Source organism: Sabethes cyaneus, chromosome 2 (genome assembly GCF_943734655.1).
Source record: "Sabethes cyaneus chromosome 2, idSabCyanKW18_F2, whole genome shotgun sequence".
Taxonomy (NCBI): domain Eukaryota; kingdom Metazoa; phylum Arthropoda; class Insecta; order Diptera; family Culicidae; genus Sabethes; species Sabethes cyaneus.
The window spans coordinates 193,294,272-193,315,842 of NC_071354.1; the positions used below are offsets into that span (position 1 = coordinate 193,294,272).

The window sequence follows — 21,571 nt, forward strand, 5'->3', positions numbered from 1 at the left end:
TATACCATGGTAAACATGGAAAATGCTTGCTCATTCAGCATCGGATAATCATTTGAGCAGCAGCAGCAGTCGATCTGGTTTCCCCCAACACCTACACTAGCGTACAAGTAGCAGCGGCAGTGCCAGTGACTATAAAATGGTACACTTGGTTCGCCGCCTGCTCATTTATCGCACGATCGCACTGACGGACGGTCAGTATTTACCGTCGACGGCTATTGGTGGGGCAACATCAGTAATTGGCGGCAACGCCGATGGCAAATGAAGGCAAAAACGATGGAATTTCGGCGGAAACACCGGCAATTGGAGGCAAACCAAGGGCTTGGGATGGCAATTGGTGGCAAGACCAAGGACATTTCGCAGCAGCACCGGTTGTAAGTGGTAACATTAATGGCAATTGGAGGCAAAGCCGATGGCATTTTGGCGGCAACTTCGATCGCAATTATCGTAAACCAACACTGATGGCAAACGGAAACGGAACGACTGACTGGCAGTAAATTCAGCAGCAGGTCGTTGTGGTCTTAAGCAGTTCTTATAAGAGCTATAGTAATCGAAGAATGGAAAGATTTTTCTACACTTTCTAAATGGTTAACGTTCCATTCGGATAATTATGTGAGCAGCAGCAGCAGCCGATCTGGTTTCTCCCACACCTACACTAGCTTACAAGTAGCAACGGCAGTGCCAGTGACTATAAAATAGCACACTAGGTTCGCCGTCTGCTCATTTATCGCACGATCGCACTGACGGACGGTCAGTATTTTGATAAAACTAATCCATTTCTACTTTACAGTGATTTGGTATTTCCTATCACTCCTGTATTAGCGGGCAACCATCATCCTAGAGTCTAAAGGACCGAATAGCGACATCCATCTATATATTGGCAACAGTAATTATAGCACTGATTTTTAAGAAGTGCTATCAGCTCAAACATAGTTCTTTTCAGGGCCACCAAACAATTTCAAACGGTTTTTTTCAAAACCTCCATTGATTCAATGAAGAATTAAATCAGAATATTTCGTTCTTCTTTTACAAATAAACACTCAAACAATGATACTCACAGATACTCAAATATGCATATGCCATAAATGCAGTTTGCATTAGACTTTGATGTAATGATCAGACATAAAGTTATACTTCATCGATTAAAACATGTAATCAATGTAATGAGTATTATATGACACAGTCCTACGTCACCCTTTCGTACAACCCTTAGGTCTGTATACCTTGTAGTTTTTAATCCAGACATTTCACCCTCGTCGTTGCTTCTTTCACCCTTCAGCAAGTTTGTGTTTTGAGAAATTTGTTGCTGTCGTCGCATTGCTGGAAATGTCGAGAAAACATGTTAAAAATGAATAAAAATATTTTCATTTGCCGATTTATTAAATAGTTGTAAAAAGCATACCCGCTTCACAAACTGAAAATCAGAACTTATAAAACGAACAACTGAGCGAACAATAACCTTTGAATGCGAAACGTCAAGCAAAGAAAAAGGGTTGTGTGTATTGGCAGAGCTGGCAGTTATTTTCTGAAAAATTTTGTATTGTCAATTGCAGAGAAAATTGTACCATCCAAAGTGCGATATCGCTCATAAAAGTGCTATTTTGCATTAAATCGTTTCGGTATCTTCAGCACACTTATTGCTTGGAAGATAATGAAAAAGTGCGCCGAAGATACCGAACCGATTTAATGCAGAATAGCACTTTTATGAGCGATATCGCACTTTGGATGGTACAATTTTCCTTGCAATTGACAATATGCCTGATGACATCCTGATAAAAATAGTTTTCAACCAAATTCTAAATGGTACATGCAATAGAGATAAATATAATAAGCTGGGCGCTCAGTTTATAGCACGTTTCATCAATGCGAATACTTTTCTTAAATAGTGCTCTAGGCACCCGGGATGACGTAGCGTCTACGGATCAGCGTATTGGTGTACCGGATATTTCTCATCAGTGTCAAGACAACCTGAGTTCGAATCCTGATACAGGTAAAACGTATTAATCTGTTATATGATAAACATATAAATAAAATTTCTATCGATAGCTTATACTTACTTAATTGAACCAGTTTTCAATCACATAACTTACAAAACATTGTGGCATTCAAATATCCAAATATGAATATAACTATTTTTTTTTTGTTTTATAAATATACTCTAAATATACATGTTTTAAAAAGTATATACAGCGTATGCACTAATTGTACTGTTTTAAATGCTTATGTATGATGCACGTCGTAACGATGCTTTAGCAATTACTGATTTAATGCTACTTTAATTTAACAATAGGGGGGCCCTTTTCAACTTTAAAATGACATTTATTGAGCATATAAGATAACACTACATTATAGCACATGTTTTGTAGAGCTCTATAGAGCATAATTATTGAATTTATATACAGCTTCGTGGTTACTTGGGTTGTATGAACTGGCCGTCCTGCTCTTTGTTATTGTTTTGGTGGTTTGATTTAGTCTCGTTTAGTTGGTAGTTGCAAGCAGCGAATATGTTATTCTCCGATCGGATTTCTATCGTATTCGTTGGGAAACGAAATGGGAAACTGATTAAATTAGGATTAAATACGCTAGATCAGTACAAACAAATCGTGTTTATGTGTATTGTCTGCGCAAGCAAAGGATGCCATGTTGAGAATGACATTTGAACCATTTTTAATTTGCACATCGTGCAAACCAGTGAGGTTCAAATTAAAAAGTGTTTAGATAAAAAACGGTCAAACGAACGGGGGCCCACGATATTTCAACTCGTCACTTCTCGGATGTATTACATGCCTTTTGGTACCAGTGTCTTCTATTTTCACCACTTCGAAACTATAGTTACTATATAGTTCGGCGGATAGAAAACCAGGCGAATTGGCATCCCTGATTTATGAAATTAAATTTGAAATTATGGTGAAATGTGCAGGTTTTTACGAAGAATAATCACTGGCGGGTGTTGAAAATGACTAGTTTTATGAAAATGAAGTGTATTTTTTTAACATTACTCACGCATTTTGGATTTTGAAAAGCTTTTGGCTTCGCTTTTGACGTTTATTTGGCTCCCGATTTTCTATCCGCCGAACTATATATATAGTAACTATATTCGAAACCACTGTGCCACTCTTTACTCTTGTGACAAGCATCACACGAAACGAAAAAGAAGGTAATTATTAGCTTTTCATTCGTTTTGTCCTATTCACTCAACCGCTGATACACATATGTCAAAATTTGTTGTGCAGTGCTGCCAGAAAATCTGAAAGTTTTGATAAACAGTGCAGCCGAAACGAATGTTTTAAAACTCAACATTCGTGATTTGGTGAAAAGAAACTCAACATTCTTGCAATTTCAGGGGGCTGATATGACGTCACATTTTCGTTGCTCACATGAAAAAGGCGGCAAACGCAAAGCGATTTCGCAAAACGAATTTAACTAGCCATTTTCACAGTTTCATGTATTTCGCATAAATTGCCTGCCTGGCATTGGCTATGTGATGCTAAAACCTTGGCTAAAATCAAACTATAACTAACAAAATTTAACAATTTACACATCCGACTCGGCTGTCAGCTTGAGCCCATCTATGAAGCTGTCAGCTTGGGCCCGCTCTATGTTGGCTACGTTTTTTTTGTACAGGTTGGTATTGGAAGCGTCATTCCCGTGTGCAATTTGCATTGTTTAAAAAATCGTAGTAAATTCTAGAGTCAACGAAAAAAATATATTTTTGCACCATTGTCACTCGTATTGGAAGTACAGCACTCGTGCGCTAATTGCACGTCCTCTAACTGCACCGTCTTTTAATTGCACGTTCGCTAGTTGCACGATCGTGCAACTAAAAAACAGTTATCTGTCAAACTACACGTGGTTTTCCAGGTGGTTGCTATAAACAAAAATGCAGCGTTGCCGAATGCAAACTCTCTATCTCTGCATTACGTAGATACATTACAAACAAATTCATGCAAATTTGACTAAACTTTGACTAATTGAACACATATTCATTAAGCTTTTAGTTCGTTTGTAAAAATTTAGATGTTCTTCCCAAAATTTAGCGTACGTGTGAATGCATGTGAAGAGTTCTTTACAGTGATAACGCATCACGTTTTACAATAAATATTGGCAACTATCGTGCAATTAAAAAACGAAATTCGCTAATCGCATCGCCTCATTCGTGCAATTAGCGAACGAGTGCTGTACTTTCGAGAAAAAATAAGAAAACGAAGGGTGGGAAATTAGCACCCCATCGGCAGACAACCATGTTTTCGCCGCCAACATCTCGTGTGTGCGAAAATGAGATAGCATGTCAGCACTGCGTTTCACTCAACTGCCAGCAGTCTGATTTGGGCCCGCTGTCAAATTTTGAGCCCCGGACATGCTGTCGCTGACGTTTACTGCAGTTCGATATAGAGATGTCGATGGGTTGGAAATTAGCAATATTAGGGAAATGTAGAAAATGCTGTTCAAATATTATTACTACGAACACGTTCGCCATTATGGCTCGTAAAAAGCTGGATAGCGCGTAAAAAGCTGGATATGGAAGCATTCCCTTGAATAAGTGGGCAAAATTTTACGTAATTTGTGAACACCTTCGAAAATTTCTTAAGCTTTCTTTTTTATATAATTACCTTGGGGAAAGCGCAACATAATAAAAACAATAATAAGAAGAACATAAACTTCAAAATAATTTTATGCTGTTTTCTATTAAACTGTCAAAAATCCGCGAACTCAGCTTGATTGGATAGCCTAAAAAAGTGACGATTTTTGTAATGTTTTTAGTGCTTTCGTTGGCGTGATTATTGCACTGCGGATATAATTACTAATCCTATATTGTCTTGAGATTTCGAACAAGTTAATCGATTAGAAGCAAAGCATTAGATATCGCCCGTTTAACTTAGCCTTTCAAGTCACAAAAAATGGCAGACTGTGCTGGTGATTGGTGTTTGATCGAAAGCGATCCGGGTGTCTTTACTGAATTGATTAAAGAATTTGGTAAGTACAGCTTGTAATACAAATATTTAAGGAATAATATTAACTTAATAGTTATTTGCAGGTGTCGAAGGAGTTCAAGTGGAAGAGTTGTGGAGTTTGGACGAAGAACACTTCAAAAATTTGGAGCCTGTGCATGGGTTAATTTTCCTGTTCAAGTGGGTCAAAGACGATGAACCAGCAGGATCGATTGTGCAGGACAGTCGTCTAGAGAAGATTTTCTTCGCCAAGCAGGTCATTAACAATGCTTGTGCAACGCAAGCTATTCTCAGTGTTTTGCTGAACAGTAGCCACGCGGATATTAAACTTGGTTCGACATTGTCGGATTTCAAGGAATTTTGCATTTCATTTGATGCCTATAATAGAGGACTTGCGTTGAGTAATGCTGCTCAGATTCGTACGGTGCATAATTCGTTCGCTCGTCAAACGTTATTTGAATTGGATAATAAACATGCGAACAAGGATGAGGATGTTTTCCACTTCGTTGGTTATGTTCCGGTTGACGGAAGATTGTATGAACTGGATGGTTTGAAAGCCGGTCCGATTGATCTAGGTGCCGTTGGAGCTGGCGAAGATTGGCTCAATGTTGTTCGACCTATAATCGAAAAACGTATCCAAAAGTACAGTGAAGGAGAAATTCATTTTAACTTGATGGCGATTGTTTCCGATCGCCAATTGATCTACCAACGTCAAATCGATGCACTCGTACAAGCGAGTGGGGAGGATGAGATGGAAACGGACACGAAGCAGAATGAAATCACTAGACTGCGTATGTTGATTGAGGATGAGGTTGCTAAACGCAAACGCTATAAGGTGGAAAATATTCGACGTAAACACAACTATTTGCCTCTGATCGTGGAATTACTGAAAATACTGGCTCAGAACGGGCAGCTAATGCCATTGTATGAGAAGGCCAAACAGCGAGCTTCTGAACGAGAGGCCGGCAAAACGGAATCCCAAAAGTAGGAAACCGAAGATGAATACCGCTTAGGGTAAACAGTGGTATTTCACACTTTTCTATCGCCAACGGTTGGCGCACTTCAATTTCGTTTTGGTTTTTGGGTTTTACGTCCAGTGATGGCTACTTTTTGTATTCCTAATGTACAATATGTGAAACCATGAAATTATATCAGGAAAAATAAATGGTCCCTTACAACTTATACCTACCATTAGAAATATCTATCATTATTCATTATTGAAAACAATGTAACGATTACTGACTAGTGTTTTATTTTTTTCGATTTTATTTCGGGATCTAACTTTTTTGTATCAATTCCGTCATTGTGGTCGTTTGACTTGTTTGATACAAGCTCTTCTTTAACAGGATTGTCTCTCTGCTTATTTAAATGTGTTATCAGAATTGATAAAGTATCATTGGAAACATGTTTCCGAATCGCTTTGAAGAACTCGAAAAAGTGGTGCAGATTGTGTCTGAAAAAGAAATATGTATTCATTATAAAAAGACTTGAAGGCGAACCAAGTACCATTCAAATACTTACATCATTAACAATATTGGTCCAAGCATTTCTCGTGTATTGAACAAATGATGTGAATAGGCTCTTGTATGTTTAGTACACGCTAAGCAACTACAGTTTTTTACAAATCCGTTGAAATCTTCGACCCAACGCGAATCCTGAAGATCAAGCTCGCTTTCCCATTCATCAGGAAACTGATCGTCATCTGTATTGAAACTAAAAGTCAAAGCCCTGTGTTGCTGTGTTTTGAGATATGGATAACTGGTGTCGAATATGTCCACTCCTTTGGATACCAGTTCCAGAATTATGCACGGAGTGAATGCACCGAATGCAAAGCGCGGTTTTTCCGCCGGTAGTGTTTCACATATTTTTGATACTGTATCTTTCAACAACTTTTCATCAACCTGGCAAGCAGATGATCCGTTGGAATGAAGCCCTGCCAGCAAATAACCACCGATAATACCCTTGTGTTGATCTAAAAACATTAGCGATTGTTCTCGCAATTTTATGTTATATCCACCGACAACAGGAGCTAGAATACTTGAATGTTTTAGAGCTTCTGAGCTGCGGTGTGCTTCCAGACACTCCAAAACAAATGTTTCCGTTCTGTCTACTGACTTTTGTTCTCGTTTCTTCGAACTGTTCATGTCAGTATCACCGTCGAACAACGGAACGTATATGTCCGGTTGGAAAATTTCCATCAGTTTAATAAATTTTTCGGTTGTCAAATTTATCCTTCCACTTCGGCCGTATATTGGTACAAAATCTTTTTCATGGAATCCTGGCTGACAAAGCTCTGCCGGATCTTTGAGAGTCAGCAAAGACACACATTCGGACTGTGCAACAAACTGAGCGATTCCTTGTTTCGTAGCACCCATCGCTTCTGCCATGTGTTCGGTGCTAGTTAAACAGTATTGCGCCAGCTCTGGTTTACCGCCTAAACAGTGGAGGACATCTTTCGAAAGATGCGGTACACTACCTCCCTAAAAATTGAAATTTAATTGCTTTGAAACATGGACTAAAACTTTAGTTAGGCGTGATTTGAAAATACCTTTGTGTGCAATATTAAGCCCGGCGTTTCCAACGTCACGTTCGCCAATCTTTCGATTCCACTCAAGACTCCGGTTCGGCCGGAACATTTAGTCACTTTGTTTAAAACCAGCTTCATTGCTAATTGATCTGAATAATGAAACGTGCAACAGAGAACAAAACTACAGTAAATAATTAGGAAAATTCATTAGATATTCAACGCGGTCAACGCAAGCTGTTTTGGTTTAGTTAAGAGCCCGTTTGTCGTTTACGTAACAAAAACGGAAAGAAGAGATCGAGATGTCATCAATCGTCGCACAGTGCGGTAGGTGTGCAGAACTTAAGGACAAAATATATTTTTAATACAGGAAAGCTCGGATATTGTAAGAAATTAGCTAGCGTATATGAATTTAGGTTATCCGAAAGTAAAAATATAACATACGACGCCATAGCAAAATAAATATGATGTGTTCCATTTTTTTGAATTTCAAAATAGATTATATAGATTGATATAGAATAGATTGGTTACTTTAAAACGCGTAAAAACCTCTATTAAGCTCCATTCTAGGTTTGAAAGCAGCTACCCAAGTAACAATTTCAAATCAATGGCTGATCAAATGCTTTTATAACTGAATTTATTCAATCTGTTCAATCAAGCTTTGGGCTTGCTAATAGCTGCTTTCGAAGCAACAATGGAGCTTAATACAGGCTTTTGCGCGTTTTTAAATAACGAATTTGTGCAAAGGCGCACAGAGGTTATATAAAGGGCAATATAATTGCTTAACAAGCGTAACAAGTGAAATAGGTTAACCTTGTATAAGTTCTCCAATTTTAGCTGAATAAGTATTATAGAATTGTTTACATCAATTTTATTCGATATATATTTAGTTAAGCAAAGCGGTGCAACATTCCATTATCGCTACATTGCTAGGTGCTACATTCCGTTATCGAAATCTGACCTTCTGTTTTTATATGACAGACTTCGCAGCCAGCTGTTCAGCTATGGCTGATTAATAATGGCTTAATTAATAATGGTTTATTCAGCTAGTATAGCACAATTATTGAGAATACTGAAGAGAGGTTGAAGATGCGCCTAATCTGCTTGTGACGCTATTATGTGAAGCGGTCGATTTACAATGCATTCGTTGGCTGGTTAAGCAGTTATCGAATACAGAGGCCTTTGCTTAAATTTATTCAGCGTCTACCACCTGTATACAGAGTTAAATCAGCTGTAACCAAATCAGTAGCATTTTAATTCAACTTCGGTGTTTGTCGGGTAGAGCTGCGGAAAAAAGAATCCATCGTCTAAAGAAACGCGAGTACGAGGAGCACGTGCTCACCGGCGAAGAGGAGCGATACGCTAGCAACGACACACGGAGTTTCTATAAAACGATGAGATGCAGGTACTTTGCCATGCCTGTGATGTGCAATGATAGTGCTGGCAACCTGCTTACCGACAAAATGGCGGTAGCAGCCAGGTTGAAGGAGCGCTTTCAGACACTGTTGAATGGAGAGGTAAATGCGGAGATCAGCAGGGACAGGATAGGAATTGTAAGCGATGGTCAAGCTGTGGAGCCACTAACACAAAGAGAAGGTTAAAAAGGCAATCAGTGAGCTGAAAAACGGTAATGTTGCTGGGAAGGACGGTATCCCGGCTGAACTTCTGAAAGCGGGGAGCGAGCGGCTGTACGAAGCAATCCACCGGATCATTGTCAGGATCTGGGAGGAAGAACAAATGCCGGAGGAGTGGTTGGATGGCCTCATTTGCCCAATTTTCAAAAAGGGACATCGACTGGAGTGCAAAAACTATCGAGGAATTACATTACTCAATTCTGCCTACAAGGTGTTTTCTCGTATCCCGTTCTGCAGACTGAGACCGTTAGCGGTCCTTCGCCAGCGATTACCAAGCTGGTTTTCGTGAGGGTCGCTCCACGACGGATCAGATGTTTACCCTGCGTCAGTTGCTAGACAAGTTCCGGGAGTACAACTTGCAGACACACCATCTGTTTGTGGACTTTAAAGCGGCGTACGATTCAGTTAAACGAAATGAGCTGTGGCAGATAATGCTAGAACATGGTTTTCCGACGAAACTAGTTACGCTGATTCGTGCGACGCTGGACGGATCCAAATCATGCGTTAGAATAGCGGGTGAGACCTCAGCTGATTTCATGACGTTGGATGGACTGAAGCAAGGGGATGCACTCTCTAACCTGCTATTCAACATTCCCTTGGAAGGTGCATTACGAAGGGCAAACGTGGAAAGGAATGGAACTATTATCACGAAATCTCACATGCTTCTTGGTTTTGCGGATGACGTCGATATCATCGGAATTAACCGTAGAGCAGTGGAAGAGGCCTTCAGGCTCTTTAAAAGGGAAGCGGCGAGATTGGGACTTACCATTAACACCACCAAAACGAAGTACATGGTTGCTGGTAGGGAACGTGGGATCCCAAGTGGTTTTGGTGCCGAGGTAGAGTTAGATGGGGAACGATATGAAGTAGTGGAGGAATTTATATACCTTGGTACACTCGTGACATGTGACAACGATGTTAGCCGCGAAGTGAAACGACGAGTTGCAGCCGCGAATCGGGCTTTCTACGGATTACGTAGCCAGCTGAAGTCCCGTAGTTTGCAAATTCGCACAAAACTGGCGCTTTATAGAACACTAATCCTCCCGGTGGCCCTTTACGGACACGAATTATGGACGCTAAAGGAAGCTGATCGGCGAGTGCTTGGGGTTTTGAGCGTAAAATTCTGCGATCTATACTTGGTGGCAAAATGGAAAATGGAGTGTGGCGCAGACGCATGAATCACGAGCTGTACCAAGTATACAAATATGCTGATATAGTGAAGGTAGTGCAATGTGGCAGGCTGCGGTGGGCTGGACACGTGGCCAGAATGCCCGATGAAAGAGTAGGCAAAACTATTTTCAGCAGAGAACCAGGAAGAGGCCGTAGACTCCGAGGTAGACCCCGCACCCGGTGGGTGTGTGCTGTCGAAGACGATACACGTTCAGCTTGTGTTCGTGGGGATTGGAGAACGGCAGCCCAGGACCGACGGTACTGGAGGACCATAATTCGTTCGGCGCAGGATCGGTAACGGACCGTTACCACTAAAGTAATGTAAAGTAAGTATAGGTTATTAATTTTCGCTTGAAGACAATTGTTTTTGAAGACTTTCAGAAAATTTAAAAATCTGTTTAAACATATTGTTTTTATTGTATATTGTTTATTGGTTTTTATGAGTTTTTGTGACATTTAATTTATATTCTCCACATTATGTTTAAAATATTTTCAATTCACTTCCCGTGCTAGGTTCGTCACCTAGTGTAAGTAATCAATGGTATTGCATTAATCATTTTTTTTGTTTCATTAAAAACAGCATGGATTTCTCTTCGCGACTTGTTTCACTATCTTCTTATATTTCTGGTTTTTATTGTTTCAATAATATTTATTTATTATTAAAATGTATAATATACATAAGTAATGTAATGGTTCGATTGTCCGAATAAAATTCTACTCTCGATCAATAAGAATAAAGCTTCCGGCAAATTGGTGGTTTGCCCAACGATTTCAAGGCATCTTTCTTTTTCCAAATCTAGTAGTATCCGTAACGTAACGAAGCGGCTAGTTATTTATATTTCCTTTTTTTTTTGCTGTTCATGTAGAGTTTTCCATTTCTTCATTTCTTGCGGTGTGGCAGCGGCTTTTATTGTATTCACGCAAGGCTTGTGTTACTTGGTTAATGTATGATGGATTACATATTATAATAAAGAGATTATATTTTGTCCCGAAGCTCAGGGTGAGTTTGGTTGTAACGAGAGAAATTAATGATACACAGAAATGAAGACAGACGACATAAAGAACAGAAGATGCAAAAGGTAATTAAACCAAACACAAACGAAAATGATAACAAAAATTAAAGATCATTCGATATGGCACAGCCCATATCCTCCGGATGTTGCTGGATCACATGGCGACAGGTTGCCTTGTCACGGCTTTGCCCTTCCTCTGTCAATTTAGGACGATGTCGTTTCGTTGATGGTTCTGGTAGTTTCCTGAACCAAGTAGACCTGCGATCCGGGCACAGTCGAAGTGGTAACGAAGGTACGGTGCTTAGCACGGACCAGATTCAGGTTGCTTTCAGCGACATCGGCACGATCCTCGGCAGCCTCCAGTTCACGCTGGAAACGACGCACCTTGGTTACACACTGTTGAGAGCATTGTTCCTAAAAGCAAGAAAAAATCAATATTATCGTTAAGTAAATTATTAAGAAGGCATTGAAGTTACCTGTTCGACTAGCTGGCGCTTGTAGGCACCAATCTTCTGGTTGGCCTTCTCTAGTGCGTCCTGGAGAATTTGGATGTTCTTCTGGTCTTCCTCGATTTGAATGTAGACTTCCTTAACCGAGCGTTCCTTCTTGCGCAAGATCTTGATAGTTTCGGCGTGCTTCCTTCTTTCCTCCTCCAGTTCGGTTTCAATGTCCCGCAGACGAGCTTCCAGTTTGCTGATGATACGACGGCTACCGGCAACGGCGTTAACCTCAACTTCCTCAAGACGAACTGAAAGTTGCTGTTTAAAAACGAAGTTGATGTTAATGCAAAGTGAAAAATAGGGTGCCACGTTATTATACCTTGACTTCGACTTCCAGGGACTTTTTGATTGTTTCAATCTTGACAATTCTTTCCTGCTCTTCATGGAGGAGTTCAACAGTGTGTTTAAGTTCAACCTGAAATTCGGATCAATTTATTAAGATTGGTAACTCAATCCATGAAGTTCGGTTAAACATACCTGAACCTTCTGGTAGCGTTCGTCACTGACGCGCAACTCGCGGGAAACTTCTTCGTAGTCACTGGCCAAAACCTGCAGCTCCTGCTCGAGCTTAGCTCTAAGCGAAGCGTAGTTAGCATTGCTGACTACGAGTTCGTTGATGCGCGAAGTGGCTTCTTCCAACTGAACCTCAACTTGACGCTTGGAGCGCAACGAGGAGTCGTAGTTGACGCGAATTTCTTCCAGTTCACCAGTCAGCGACTGAATGCGGCGTTGAGCAATGCCGTACTGATCGACGGTGGACTGCAGTTGACGTTGGATCTCCTCGTAGTGGGCTTGGATTTCGGTCAGCTGGGCCGATTGGCGCTTGATCGTCTTCTGCAGTTCAATGTTGGTATGGTTGGCAACATCCAGCGACATCTCCAGCTCGGTGATCTGGATCTGCAGCTTCTTCTTGATGCGCTGTACCTCGCTCTTCAGCTTGGTTTCGGCTTCAACGACGCGAGCATTCAGCTGTTCGATCTCAATGCTAGTCTGCTTGCTGTAGGCATGAAAAGAAACGTAAAAAGAAACGATTGATGAGTCATTTGGCTTGATCACATCTCCAAAACCTCTTAACTGACGTAGGTTTTATGAAAATACTTTGTATTTTCGGCAGTTATACGAATCAAGAGAGGCTTGCCAAAGATTGGCTATATATATAACGGGAGATGCGTTGCTTACTGTTGAGTGCTAGTCAAAGGTCGGTTGACCGATCAAACGATCGTGTCATCTGAAATGTTTGGTACATTCTAGAACATCCGGTGTTTCGCATTGTGCATTGTGAGGGTGAGTCATGCAGTTTCGATAGTTTTCAAGTACACTGGTGAGTGACAAGCTTTAATGATAGGGCTCTAATGAGAGTGATTCAATTTACATTGACTTGGGAGCTAGTAATACGATATTCTATTTTTATTCAATACAAATTTTGAGAGAGATTGAAAACAGTGCAAAGAACGATGATAAATGTTGTTTTGACAATTCTTGACAAATCTTAAAAGCTGCTCGTTCGAATGCATTGATGCGGTAAGATCGTTACACAGAAGTGAACAAAAAATGAACAACTTTATTTATCTGTTGCTAAAATTAACGCAGCTGTTCGGTGGAATGAAGTAAGAGACACCAACCAGATGCCACACTATGCGCAGGATGCTGTAAATTTAAAATCGCGGCAGCCGGTCATGTCGCAAATGCAAATTGTAATGCAAATTTCACATAAATCAAGGAAGACATTTTACTTTTTTACTGCATTACGATCAGAGTCAGATAATAATACAGGTAGATGCACAGTCCCATCATATTAAGTACCAAGGAACCTTAATAGAACGATCAACTTTGATATAAAATGGGTATCTGAGAACAATTAACAGTAAGCTTTAAAATTCAATTTATAACGGGCGCAAAGGAAATAATTGGTCAAATTAGATTACGCAATAAAAATCGTGCATTGAAAAACTTGAACACCCCTCATTTTATAGGTGCACGTATGGAATGTTCCCTCTATTTTGCTTTTCCCACTTTCTATTGAGTTGTCAAAACGGCGTCGGAGCAAGAGGAATAGCGTATCAAAATTTCACTTGTGTATAGTCAAAATCCAAGCTATTTTCACGTTGACTTGGCAAAATTGCAAAAAGTGGCTAAATCGGCTGTGACAAACGAGTTTTAAAGTATTTGAGGAACGTCTGATGACTGCTAGTAGTACGAAGTACGCAAAGAGCAGAAGGAAACCGAGGAAACTGAAACCAGAATGCTGCAGAGACTGGACGAAAAGTGGCCATAGTCAGCGTTTTCAAACGTAATCCTTATTTTTCTATCAGAGACGCCTGACGCAAATTGGGAATATCACAGACAACAGTGCCAAGGACCAAGAACTGAACCGAACCGAACATACACGGTTATACCTAATAACACACAATCGAGAAGATAAACGTAACACCATGGTAAAAGCTCTTGCGCGTAAGTTGCAGACGACATTGTTGCTCAAAAATGATTGCGTCATAAACGGCGATGGCATGTACGTCAAGACGGAATCCTGGCAGATCTTAATTTTAAATGGTAAGGCAAGGAAAAATTTTAGATAAGTTTAAAAAAATCCGGAAAAATTTCGGCAGGCAATTTGCACCTTTAAACTGAACAGCTATATTTTTGTGACAGTTGGAACTGCCAAACAAAATGTTCGCCTCGATTCTAAATTCCGATCAGAAACCATATTCTGAATTCTGATCGGCATATGTTATAGCATACAGTTTGCTTCTGATCGGAACAGAAAAATATCGGTATATTGAAAAGACAAAATGTTTGTTGCCTTTAGACAGTTGCTCCGTGCTGATTGGGCAGACCTGGATTGCTGTCGCTACAGGAAAAAAGTTCAGCAATGGTGGATATAGCAGCGGTACAGAATCTAGAGGCCGCCGCAGATTTGGCACACGGAACCGTAAGCATAGATCTGACAGATAATCTGTCAAATTGTATCGGAAAACTCAGATTTACACAAACACAACCATAAATCACCAATTCTGCGCGGGATTTAAGATTCGCGTTTGGAAAAACAGAAGCCTAATCAAATGATAATCCTGTATTTTGTAGTCATTGAACTTCCAAAAGAAATAATCATTCGATCATTTACATCGCTGCGTGCGCTTGGCCGGGAGGTCGGTGCAACCGGCCAACCAGTGAAAGAGTACCTTGCAAACATGTGCACACATGTCCCGCGGAAGCGGCAGTCCCGTCCACTGGTCTCGAAGCTGCAGGCAATGACGCAGCCGCTGAATAAGATGGTCAAGACGATTTTTCCGGCGAATCGCGACGTGACGGTGGTGATGGACAACGAGACCTATCTCACCCCGGATGGCAACGATTGGCTGGGCACTTCGTATTTTACTTTTCCCACGAAGGAAGTGTGCTCCGAGGTGAAGTTCATTTCATACACTAAGTTCCCCAAGAAAGTGCTGCTGTCGCTGACACTCAGCGAGAAGGGGATGTCAAAGCCGCTCTTCCTTCGCTCCGCACTGGCCGTGAACGGGGAAATTTATTGTGCGAAGTGCCTGCCAGAAGTTGCGTCGTTCATCAAGAAATACTGTAAGGGCGAGGATGCGGTGTTCTGGTCGGATCTGGTGTCGGAACTACTCGAAGCGATCGTTGGAGGAGGTGGAGCGGCTGCATATAGATGTGGTACCCAAGTCGGCGAATCCGCCCAATGTCCCGCAGCCGCGTCCCATCGAGAATTTCTGAGCAAACCAGAAGTGTAAGATCTACTTCAACAATGTTATCGCGAAAACTGAGGAGGAATCAAGGGGTCGATCACTCGGCATAGCCGTTTTTATGTTAGGCGACTTGAAACGAGCCGAACTGTGCCGATGCTGTACCGAAAGTGCCGAACTGCAAGATTTGTTAAATTCGTTAAAATCTGATAGATCTGGCAACCGTGCGAGATGATTTTGACAACTGGCAGTGCTCCCATTTCATATGTACAATTGAACCGGAGGTGTGTAAATAATAATAATGTTATTTTTATAAGGCTTTAGAGGTGTGCCATTTGATATCTCTGCAGTGCCGGGGCACTATGTGCTGAGTGTCCGACCCCTTGGGAGGAATTGATAAATAAAACGAAGATATAATTCGTGTAGGCATGTTTTTGTCTACCATGGCGAATATTTCGGTTAACTGCCGGAAGGCCGCTAGAGCAAGGGCGTAGAATTTTTTGCAGGTAATCTAATGTAAATACCTCCATTGGAAATTTATCAAACTCAATTAGCTGTCTTAGTTTTTTTTATCACCATCCGAAAAAAAAATCTATTTTGTTAATGCATACGTTGTAGAATACACAAAAATGCACGGAATAGTTCCCATCGCGTACGGAACTATGGACAACAGTGCACAGGACACGTTTATGAGGAACGTGCTGCTCAAATCAAAATTGAGTCAAAGTGATCGTACCATTCTTGAAAAGGAGAATGAGCCAGCAGACCCGTCTGAAGTAGAAGCAGCCAAAACAAGGCACCAAAAAAACTGAATCTACGAAACTGAGGGCTTCGAAGCTGTATGAAAAATTGCTGACCAAGAAATCGGAGTGCATTATCATGGACATGGATGAATCCTAACTTAGGATTCAAAAAACAGTCAAATGATCGTTCGAAAAGCGCAGGTTGAATGCGGAAAGCGTACGCATTCACGCAGTCACATTCAACTTGCGATCTCTTTTCAAGCCCTGATCCTAAGTCAATTTTAAAATTCTGCAGGGATCAGTGAAAACTGTTTACACCAAAAAATTTGACAAGAAGGTTATGCTGAGGTAAGCCATATGCGAATGAGGAAAAATGTCTCGTTCATTCAACACAAGAGACACAAAGAAGGGAAAAATCCACCCATGTAAAAGACTGTTTGCTGATAAGGCTGCTACTCTAGATAAAACACGGGTTTTTGACGGACAAAACTAAGCCGACTCAAATGATGCTAGAGGATTCAAAATCTTGTGAATGAATGACGAGTAGAACCTCAGACGCTTTCATAAGAAGCTACAGAACGCAGAGAATATGGTTTTGCCATCGATATCATCGTAATCGATCATACGATTTTTGAGGAAGCTTATAGGGCTTTTATTAGATAGAGAGAGAGAGATAGCTGGAGTTAGTCGTGACTTCAAAAAAAAAAAAACAAAATTCATTTTAGATGGCAGGATTGTAGTGGTACTTGTCATTGGCGTAGCTAGAGGAGGTGTCTAGGGGACCGGCCCTATCCAGAATTCTGCAGGCCCCCTCCAGAAATTTTCTACATTGGAATTTGAAAACGTGAAAAAATTCAGTGCAAATGGCCACGAAAATACCTTCCTCCTTATTTTTCTCGTGCAAAACCCAAACGAATATCAATAGCTTTGTAATTACGATATTAAATACCAAAACCTGACATGTGCAAGGGACGAGGGAGGAAATCTAGTCACAAACAAGCGCCAGATGGTCTGCAAGTGAAACCAGTTCTTCGAAGTCAAACACCTCAATGGCGAAATTGCAAAAGGAGGTGGAACGGAAGTTAACCTGGGAGTGCCCATGGAAGATAACAATGTCTCAGCACCTGAACTCTAAGAAGTCAAACGAGAAATCGGGTTGCTGAAGACCAATAAAGCCGCTGATAAGAACCGTCTCCCAGCAGAGCCTTATGAATATGTCCGAGAAACGCTGGCAGCCCTGGGTTATTTCCAATATTTGGGAGGAGGAGATGCAACCAGAGAAATGGATGGAAGGAGGCATAACGTTGGTAAAGCCGCCTATAAGGTATTCTCGCAGATCTTGTTACACCGGCGGTCGCCGATAGCATATGATTTCGAAGGAAATCACAAGATAGGTTTCATAGGGGCTCATGCCACTACGGACCATATTTTTGCCATTTGACCATTTGACAGATCTGGCAAAGAAGTCGGGAGTACAACGTGCCTACGAATCACATGTTCATTGTTTTTAAAGATACAGTCGATCGAGACCACTTATATGGCAGATAATACAATAATACGGTGTTTCGCATAAACTGACGGGACTGATCATAGTTACATTGGATCGAGTCTGTATTTCGTACGCATCTCGGAGACACTCTGGAATCCGTCCTAGACGCAGCGAAGGTTGAGACAAGGTGATGACTTATCCTGCATGCTGTTCAACATCGCTCTTGAGGGGGTGATCCGATGAGCGGGTATCAAAACGAGAGCACAATTTTTATCAAGCGTAGTTAACTCCTTGCCAAGAACTTTGCGACGAAAACGGTGCGATACGAAGTTGACAATGTACAGAACCATTGTTAGATCAATGGTTCTTGACGGAGTTGAAGCCGGGAGGCTCATGCTCATAAAAGGCATACGCGCCCTTGCCATGTTCGAGCGGTAAGTGCTGCAGACGATATTTGGCGGAGAGTGGTGGAGGCGTATGAGCTACGAGCTACAGGCTGCTTGGAGAGATTCCCTTCGCACATCTGGCGAAAGTCGGTGGGCTACGGTGACACAGACACATCGTAAGGATGCCGGACGACAGTGCGACGGAAACAGTTCTCTTCAGCAATCCAAGATGGCTGCAAGATGGCTCGACCAGGTCGAAAGTGATTTTCGACTTCTGAGACAACTGGGAAATATACGACGAGTTGCACAGGATCGAGTTGAATGTAGACGACTGCTTGAAACAGCACGAGCCACTCCGACTCTGTAATGCTGACGATAATGGCGCTTATATGAGTGAAAAAGTTTTTTTTGGCAGGCACCGCCTAGGCCCCTGCCAGGAAAATTTTCTAGCTACGCCAATGGTACTTGTGAACCCTTTAGAGAGTTGATCGACGTATTCGCGGAGTTTTTGAGCGAGAGGTACTGTGTTCGATGTTTGGCGGAACACTGGATGATGGAGTCTAGTGCAGATTGTAACCAGTGATCGTATGTCAACCCAAGAATTGCGAGATTAACGCGGGTAGCCGAAGAAAAGTGCAAACGATAGAAAATGGGGAGGAATTAATGGGTGCGCTGTCGCAGAGTGCGAACCCAGCTAGCGCCAACTCGTATATCAATGTACGAAAATTATCGTAAATATCTCCTAACAAATCCGAAATCGTAACTATAGCTTGATAAAGTGGAACCAGGTTGATTTTTTGTCGTTCGTTGATTGTTCGTAATCACGTATATCGCCTCCAAAATAGTACGGATATGCCAACTTTGCGCATCAAATACGGTTTATTAGCAAGGATATATGTACGTAATGCTGATTTTTATCTTTTATATACATATGAAAATGCTAGCTGGGAAATGTTATCCGCCATCCTGCACGATCCAATAATCCGGCTAACCTAAAAGCGAAAGGTCGCAAAGGTGCAAGACTACAAACAAACATAAAACAAATCAGTAGAGTCACAACGATTGGCTAACAAAAAATTTAAGTGAAGAAACCGCAAAGCTGAAAAGTAAAAGCGTAGAGAAGAGAATCGTGCCGGATATACTGACCGTTTAGGTAAAATTAAAAGCCGGATTTGAGGGGAAAACAGCCTCCAATTGATACCCACCCTCCATTGTGCTCACAGGACCTCATATTATACCTCATATTATTACGAATTATCGCTATAGATGATTGTTCCAATCTGTTGGCGTGGTCACTACAATACTGGCAGTCGGCGTGATCAGCAACGTCTTCATCAGGAACGTCGATCGACACCCAAACGCATTCACCCAACATCCAGAAGGGAAAGCGGCGTCGGTATCTGGAAGGTGCTAAGCGGCAGTAGAAGACTGCAGGTGGAACGGGACCCCCGAAGTGAAAGAAGAAAAGCCAAAGAGGTAGGAGATAGGTAGTAAGAAAGTATCAACGACAGAAAGAGAATAAAAGGGAGTTTGCTTGGGACCAATTCCAAGTATTTTCTTATCCGGTAGCCAAGAGCGTAAGCCTACCCTGAGGCAGTGAAGAAGGGAGTCTCCGTATTGTTGCTCTATCTGCCAGTTACACTTTGCAGTTTTTTACCTTTGCGACCTTTCGCTTTCTTCTTCTTCTTCTTTCTCGTTCGAGCTGTTTTGACAGCTCTAAGTGCAGGGCCAGTTGCCAAGACTATATGCCCTCTTTCGCCTTCAGGTTCGCCGGATTATTGGATCGTTCAGAATGGCGGAAAACATTTCGCGCTCTGCAACAGTGCACCCATTAATTCCTTTCCATTTTCCGTCGTTTGCACCACTTTTCTTAGGCCGTCCATTATCACATACGGGTCCTCTGGCGGTGGGTAGATGTACTGCGGTTGATTCTCGTCGTGCCGGTTGTGGGATTTGTTAAAGGAGATAGCTTTGACCAATAACAACTTTTTTCTTGTCTTTTTAATCATTCAATACGGGCTATCCGTGTTAATCTCGGCATTCTTGGGTTGTCATATGGTCATTAGTTACAAGACACTTGTAGGTATCTCGGATTGTATTAAGTAAACGAATGTGCTGATATGAAGAAAATAAAACAGACCAGAGTATCTAACGAAAGAGTCGTCAAAAACTATTTTCAACAGAGGAATAAGTTACTGATTCCGGCATGAAAGCTCTAATTTATTTGGTAAAATCCCTACAAAATCTTTATGGTTCAAAATAAATGCTACTATGCAGCATAGACGACGAGACATAAGACACTGCCATTTCATCACAATGATAATGTTTGGTCACATTAGTAGTGTAGTGCAATTACTTAACATTCATTTAAAAAAAATCAGATGAGAAGTTCCTACCGTATTCGCCAGATTAATCCACTTCTGACCAATTCTCGAGTTACTTTTCAAAAGGACCTAAGTGACATTTAAAGATTTTGTTTAGCATATTTCTTTTCTTATTTGAACAGCATCATGAATGCATTTCAAGTTCAACGCAAGTTTTCATGACAATACTAGAGATTAATACTGCAATTGACGTAACTGTATTGAAAAATTGTATAAATTTGGTGTAACTATAAACTAAATCACTGCTAGCTATCAACGATTTCTTTTGGATATTCAACCATAACAAATAAATAATAAAACAAACATGTAATCACAAGATTAAGCAAGAAAAAATAATAGTCAATTATAGAACGGTCCAAAAAGAAATCAATCATACCAAAAATTTCCCTTTCAAACAAATTAATCAAATAGCAAAGGAAAGGCTTGGTATTAACATTACTGTTTTGAAACTTAATATTATTCAGTTGTATAAAACTGATTTAGGCCTAAGCGTTTTACTGTCAGTTTACAGGACATTTTCAGCGCCAATGTCTTTCTAGCAGTCTCTCCCTGCCTCCTACCCGTTCTTTGACATCAACTGAGAGTTCAACATTCATGATGTATGCATGCCAATATTGATTCACTCCTTCTCAATGAAACTGCAATTCAATTTAATTTTCATTGACACCGATTTTTGCTGTCTAAGTTTTGAATTAGACCACAACTCAAAAAAAAAAACGCTAACGCACGAGTACGAAATTCAGTTCGAACACACTATTTATAAGATGTGACAAATCCGAATCATGCAGTTATCATCATGCGCTATAATTGTGATGGTACAGTAAGTGTGATACGCACAGCAAACCTTTTTTTTATAAATTAAAAATAACAAGACATTTTAATGAGCTGCTGCTAGCGGTAATTAGATTCTTTCGTTTTGCTGAATACAAGTCTGCTATGTGGTTGACCTCATTGCGGAATGAAAATATTTTGAACCTGAAGAGCAGTACAATGGATAATTGTCTTTTTTTTTGTTCTCTGTCTGATGGTGATTGTCGAATGAGTTTAGTTACCTATGGCAAACATTTCAATGCCACAGCTCTGAAGT

General features: G+C 40.9%; 3 protein-coding genes across 3 annotated transcripts in view; 1 reads left to right on the top strand and 2 right to left on the bottom strand.

Annotated features, from left to right (window-relative positions):
- Positions 1-4,709: 4,709 nt before the first annotated feature.
- Positions 4,710-6,130, top strand: LOC128735012 (ubiquitin carboxyl-terminal hydrolase isozyme L5). The gene is made up of 2 exons (XM_053829464.1): positions 4,710-4,971; positions 5,033-6,130. Exons 1-2 carry the CDS (start codon positions 4,896-4,898, stop codon positions 5,932-5,934), a joined length of 978 nt encoding a protein of 325 aa, XP_053685439.1. The 5' UTR covers positions 4,710-4,895; the 3' UTR covers positions 5,935-6,130.
- A 333-nt stretch (positions 6,131-6,463) lies between these two features.
- Positions 6,464-7,674, bottom strand: LOC128736484 (queuine tRNA-ribosyltransferase accessory subunit 2). The gene is made up of 2 exons (XM_053830969.1): positions 7,495-7,674; positions 6,464-7,426 (listed from the first exon to the last, which is right to left on the bottom strand). The coding sequence occupies exons 1-2, from the start codon at positions 7,609-7,611 to the stop codon at positions 6,464-6,466; spliced, it is 1,080 nt and encodes a 359-aa protein (XP_053686944.1). The 5' UTR covers positions 7,612-7,674.
- A 3,298-nt stretch (positions 7,675-10,972) lies between these two features.
- LOC128733460 (paramyosin, long form) overlaps positions 10,973-21,571 on the bottom strand; it is a 56,461-nt gene continuing 45,862 nt past the window's right edge. The window contains exons 7-10 of the mRNA XM_053827057.1: positions 12,265-12,784; positions 12,107-12,202; positions 11,764-12,045; positions 10,973-11,701 (exon numbers count right to left, since the gene is read on the bottom strand). Coding sequence (XP_053683032.1) covers positions 11,492-11,701; positions 11,764-12,045; positions 12,107-12,202; positions 12,265-12,784 — 1,108 coding nt within the window. The 3' untranslated portion in view covers positions 10,973-11,491. The remainder of the gene's footprint in view (positions 11,702-11,763; positions 12,046-12,106; positions 12,203-12,264; positions 12,785-21,571) is intronic.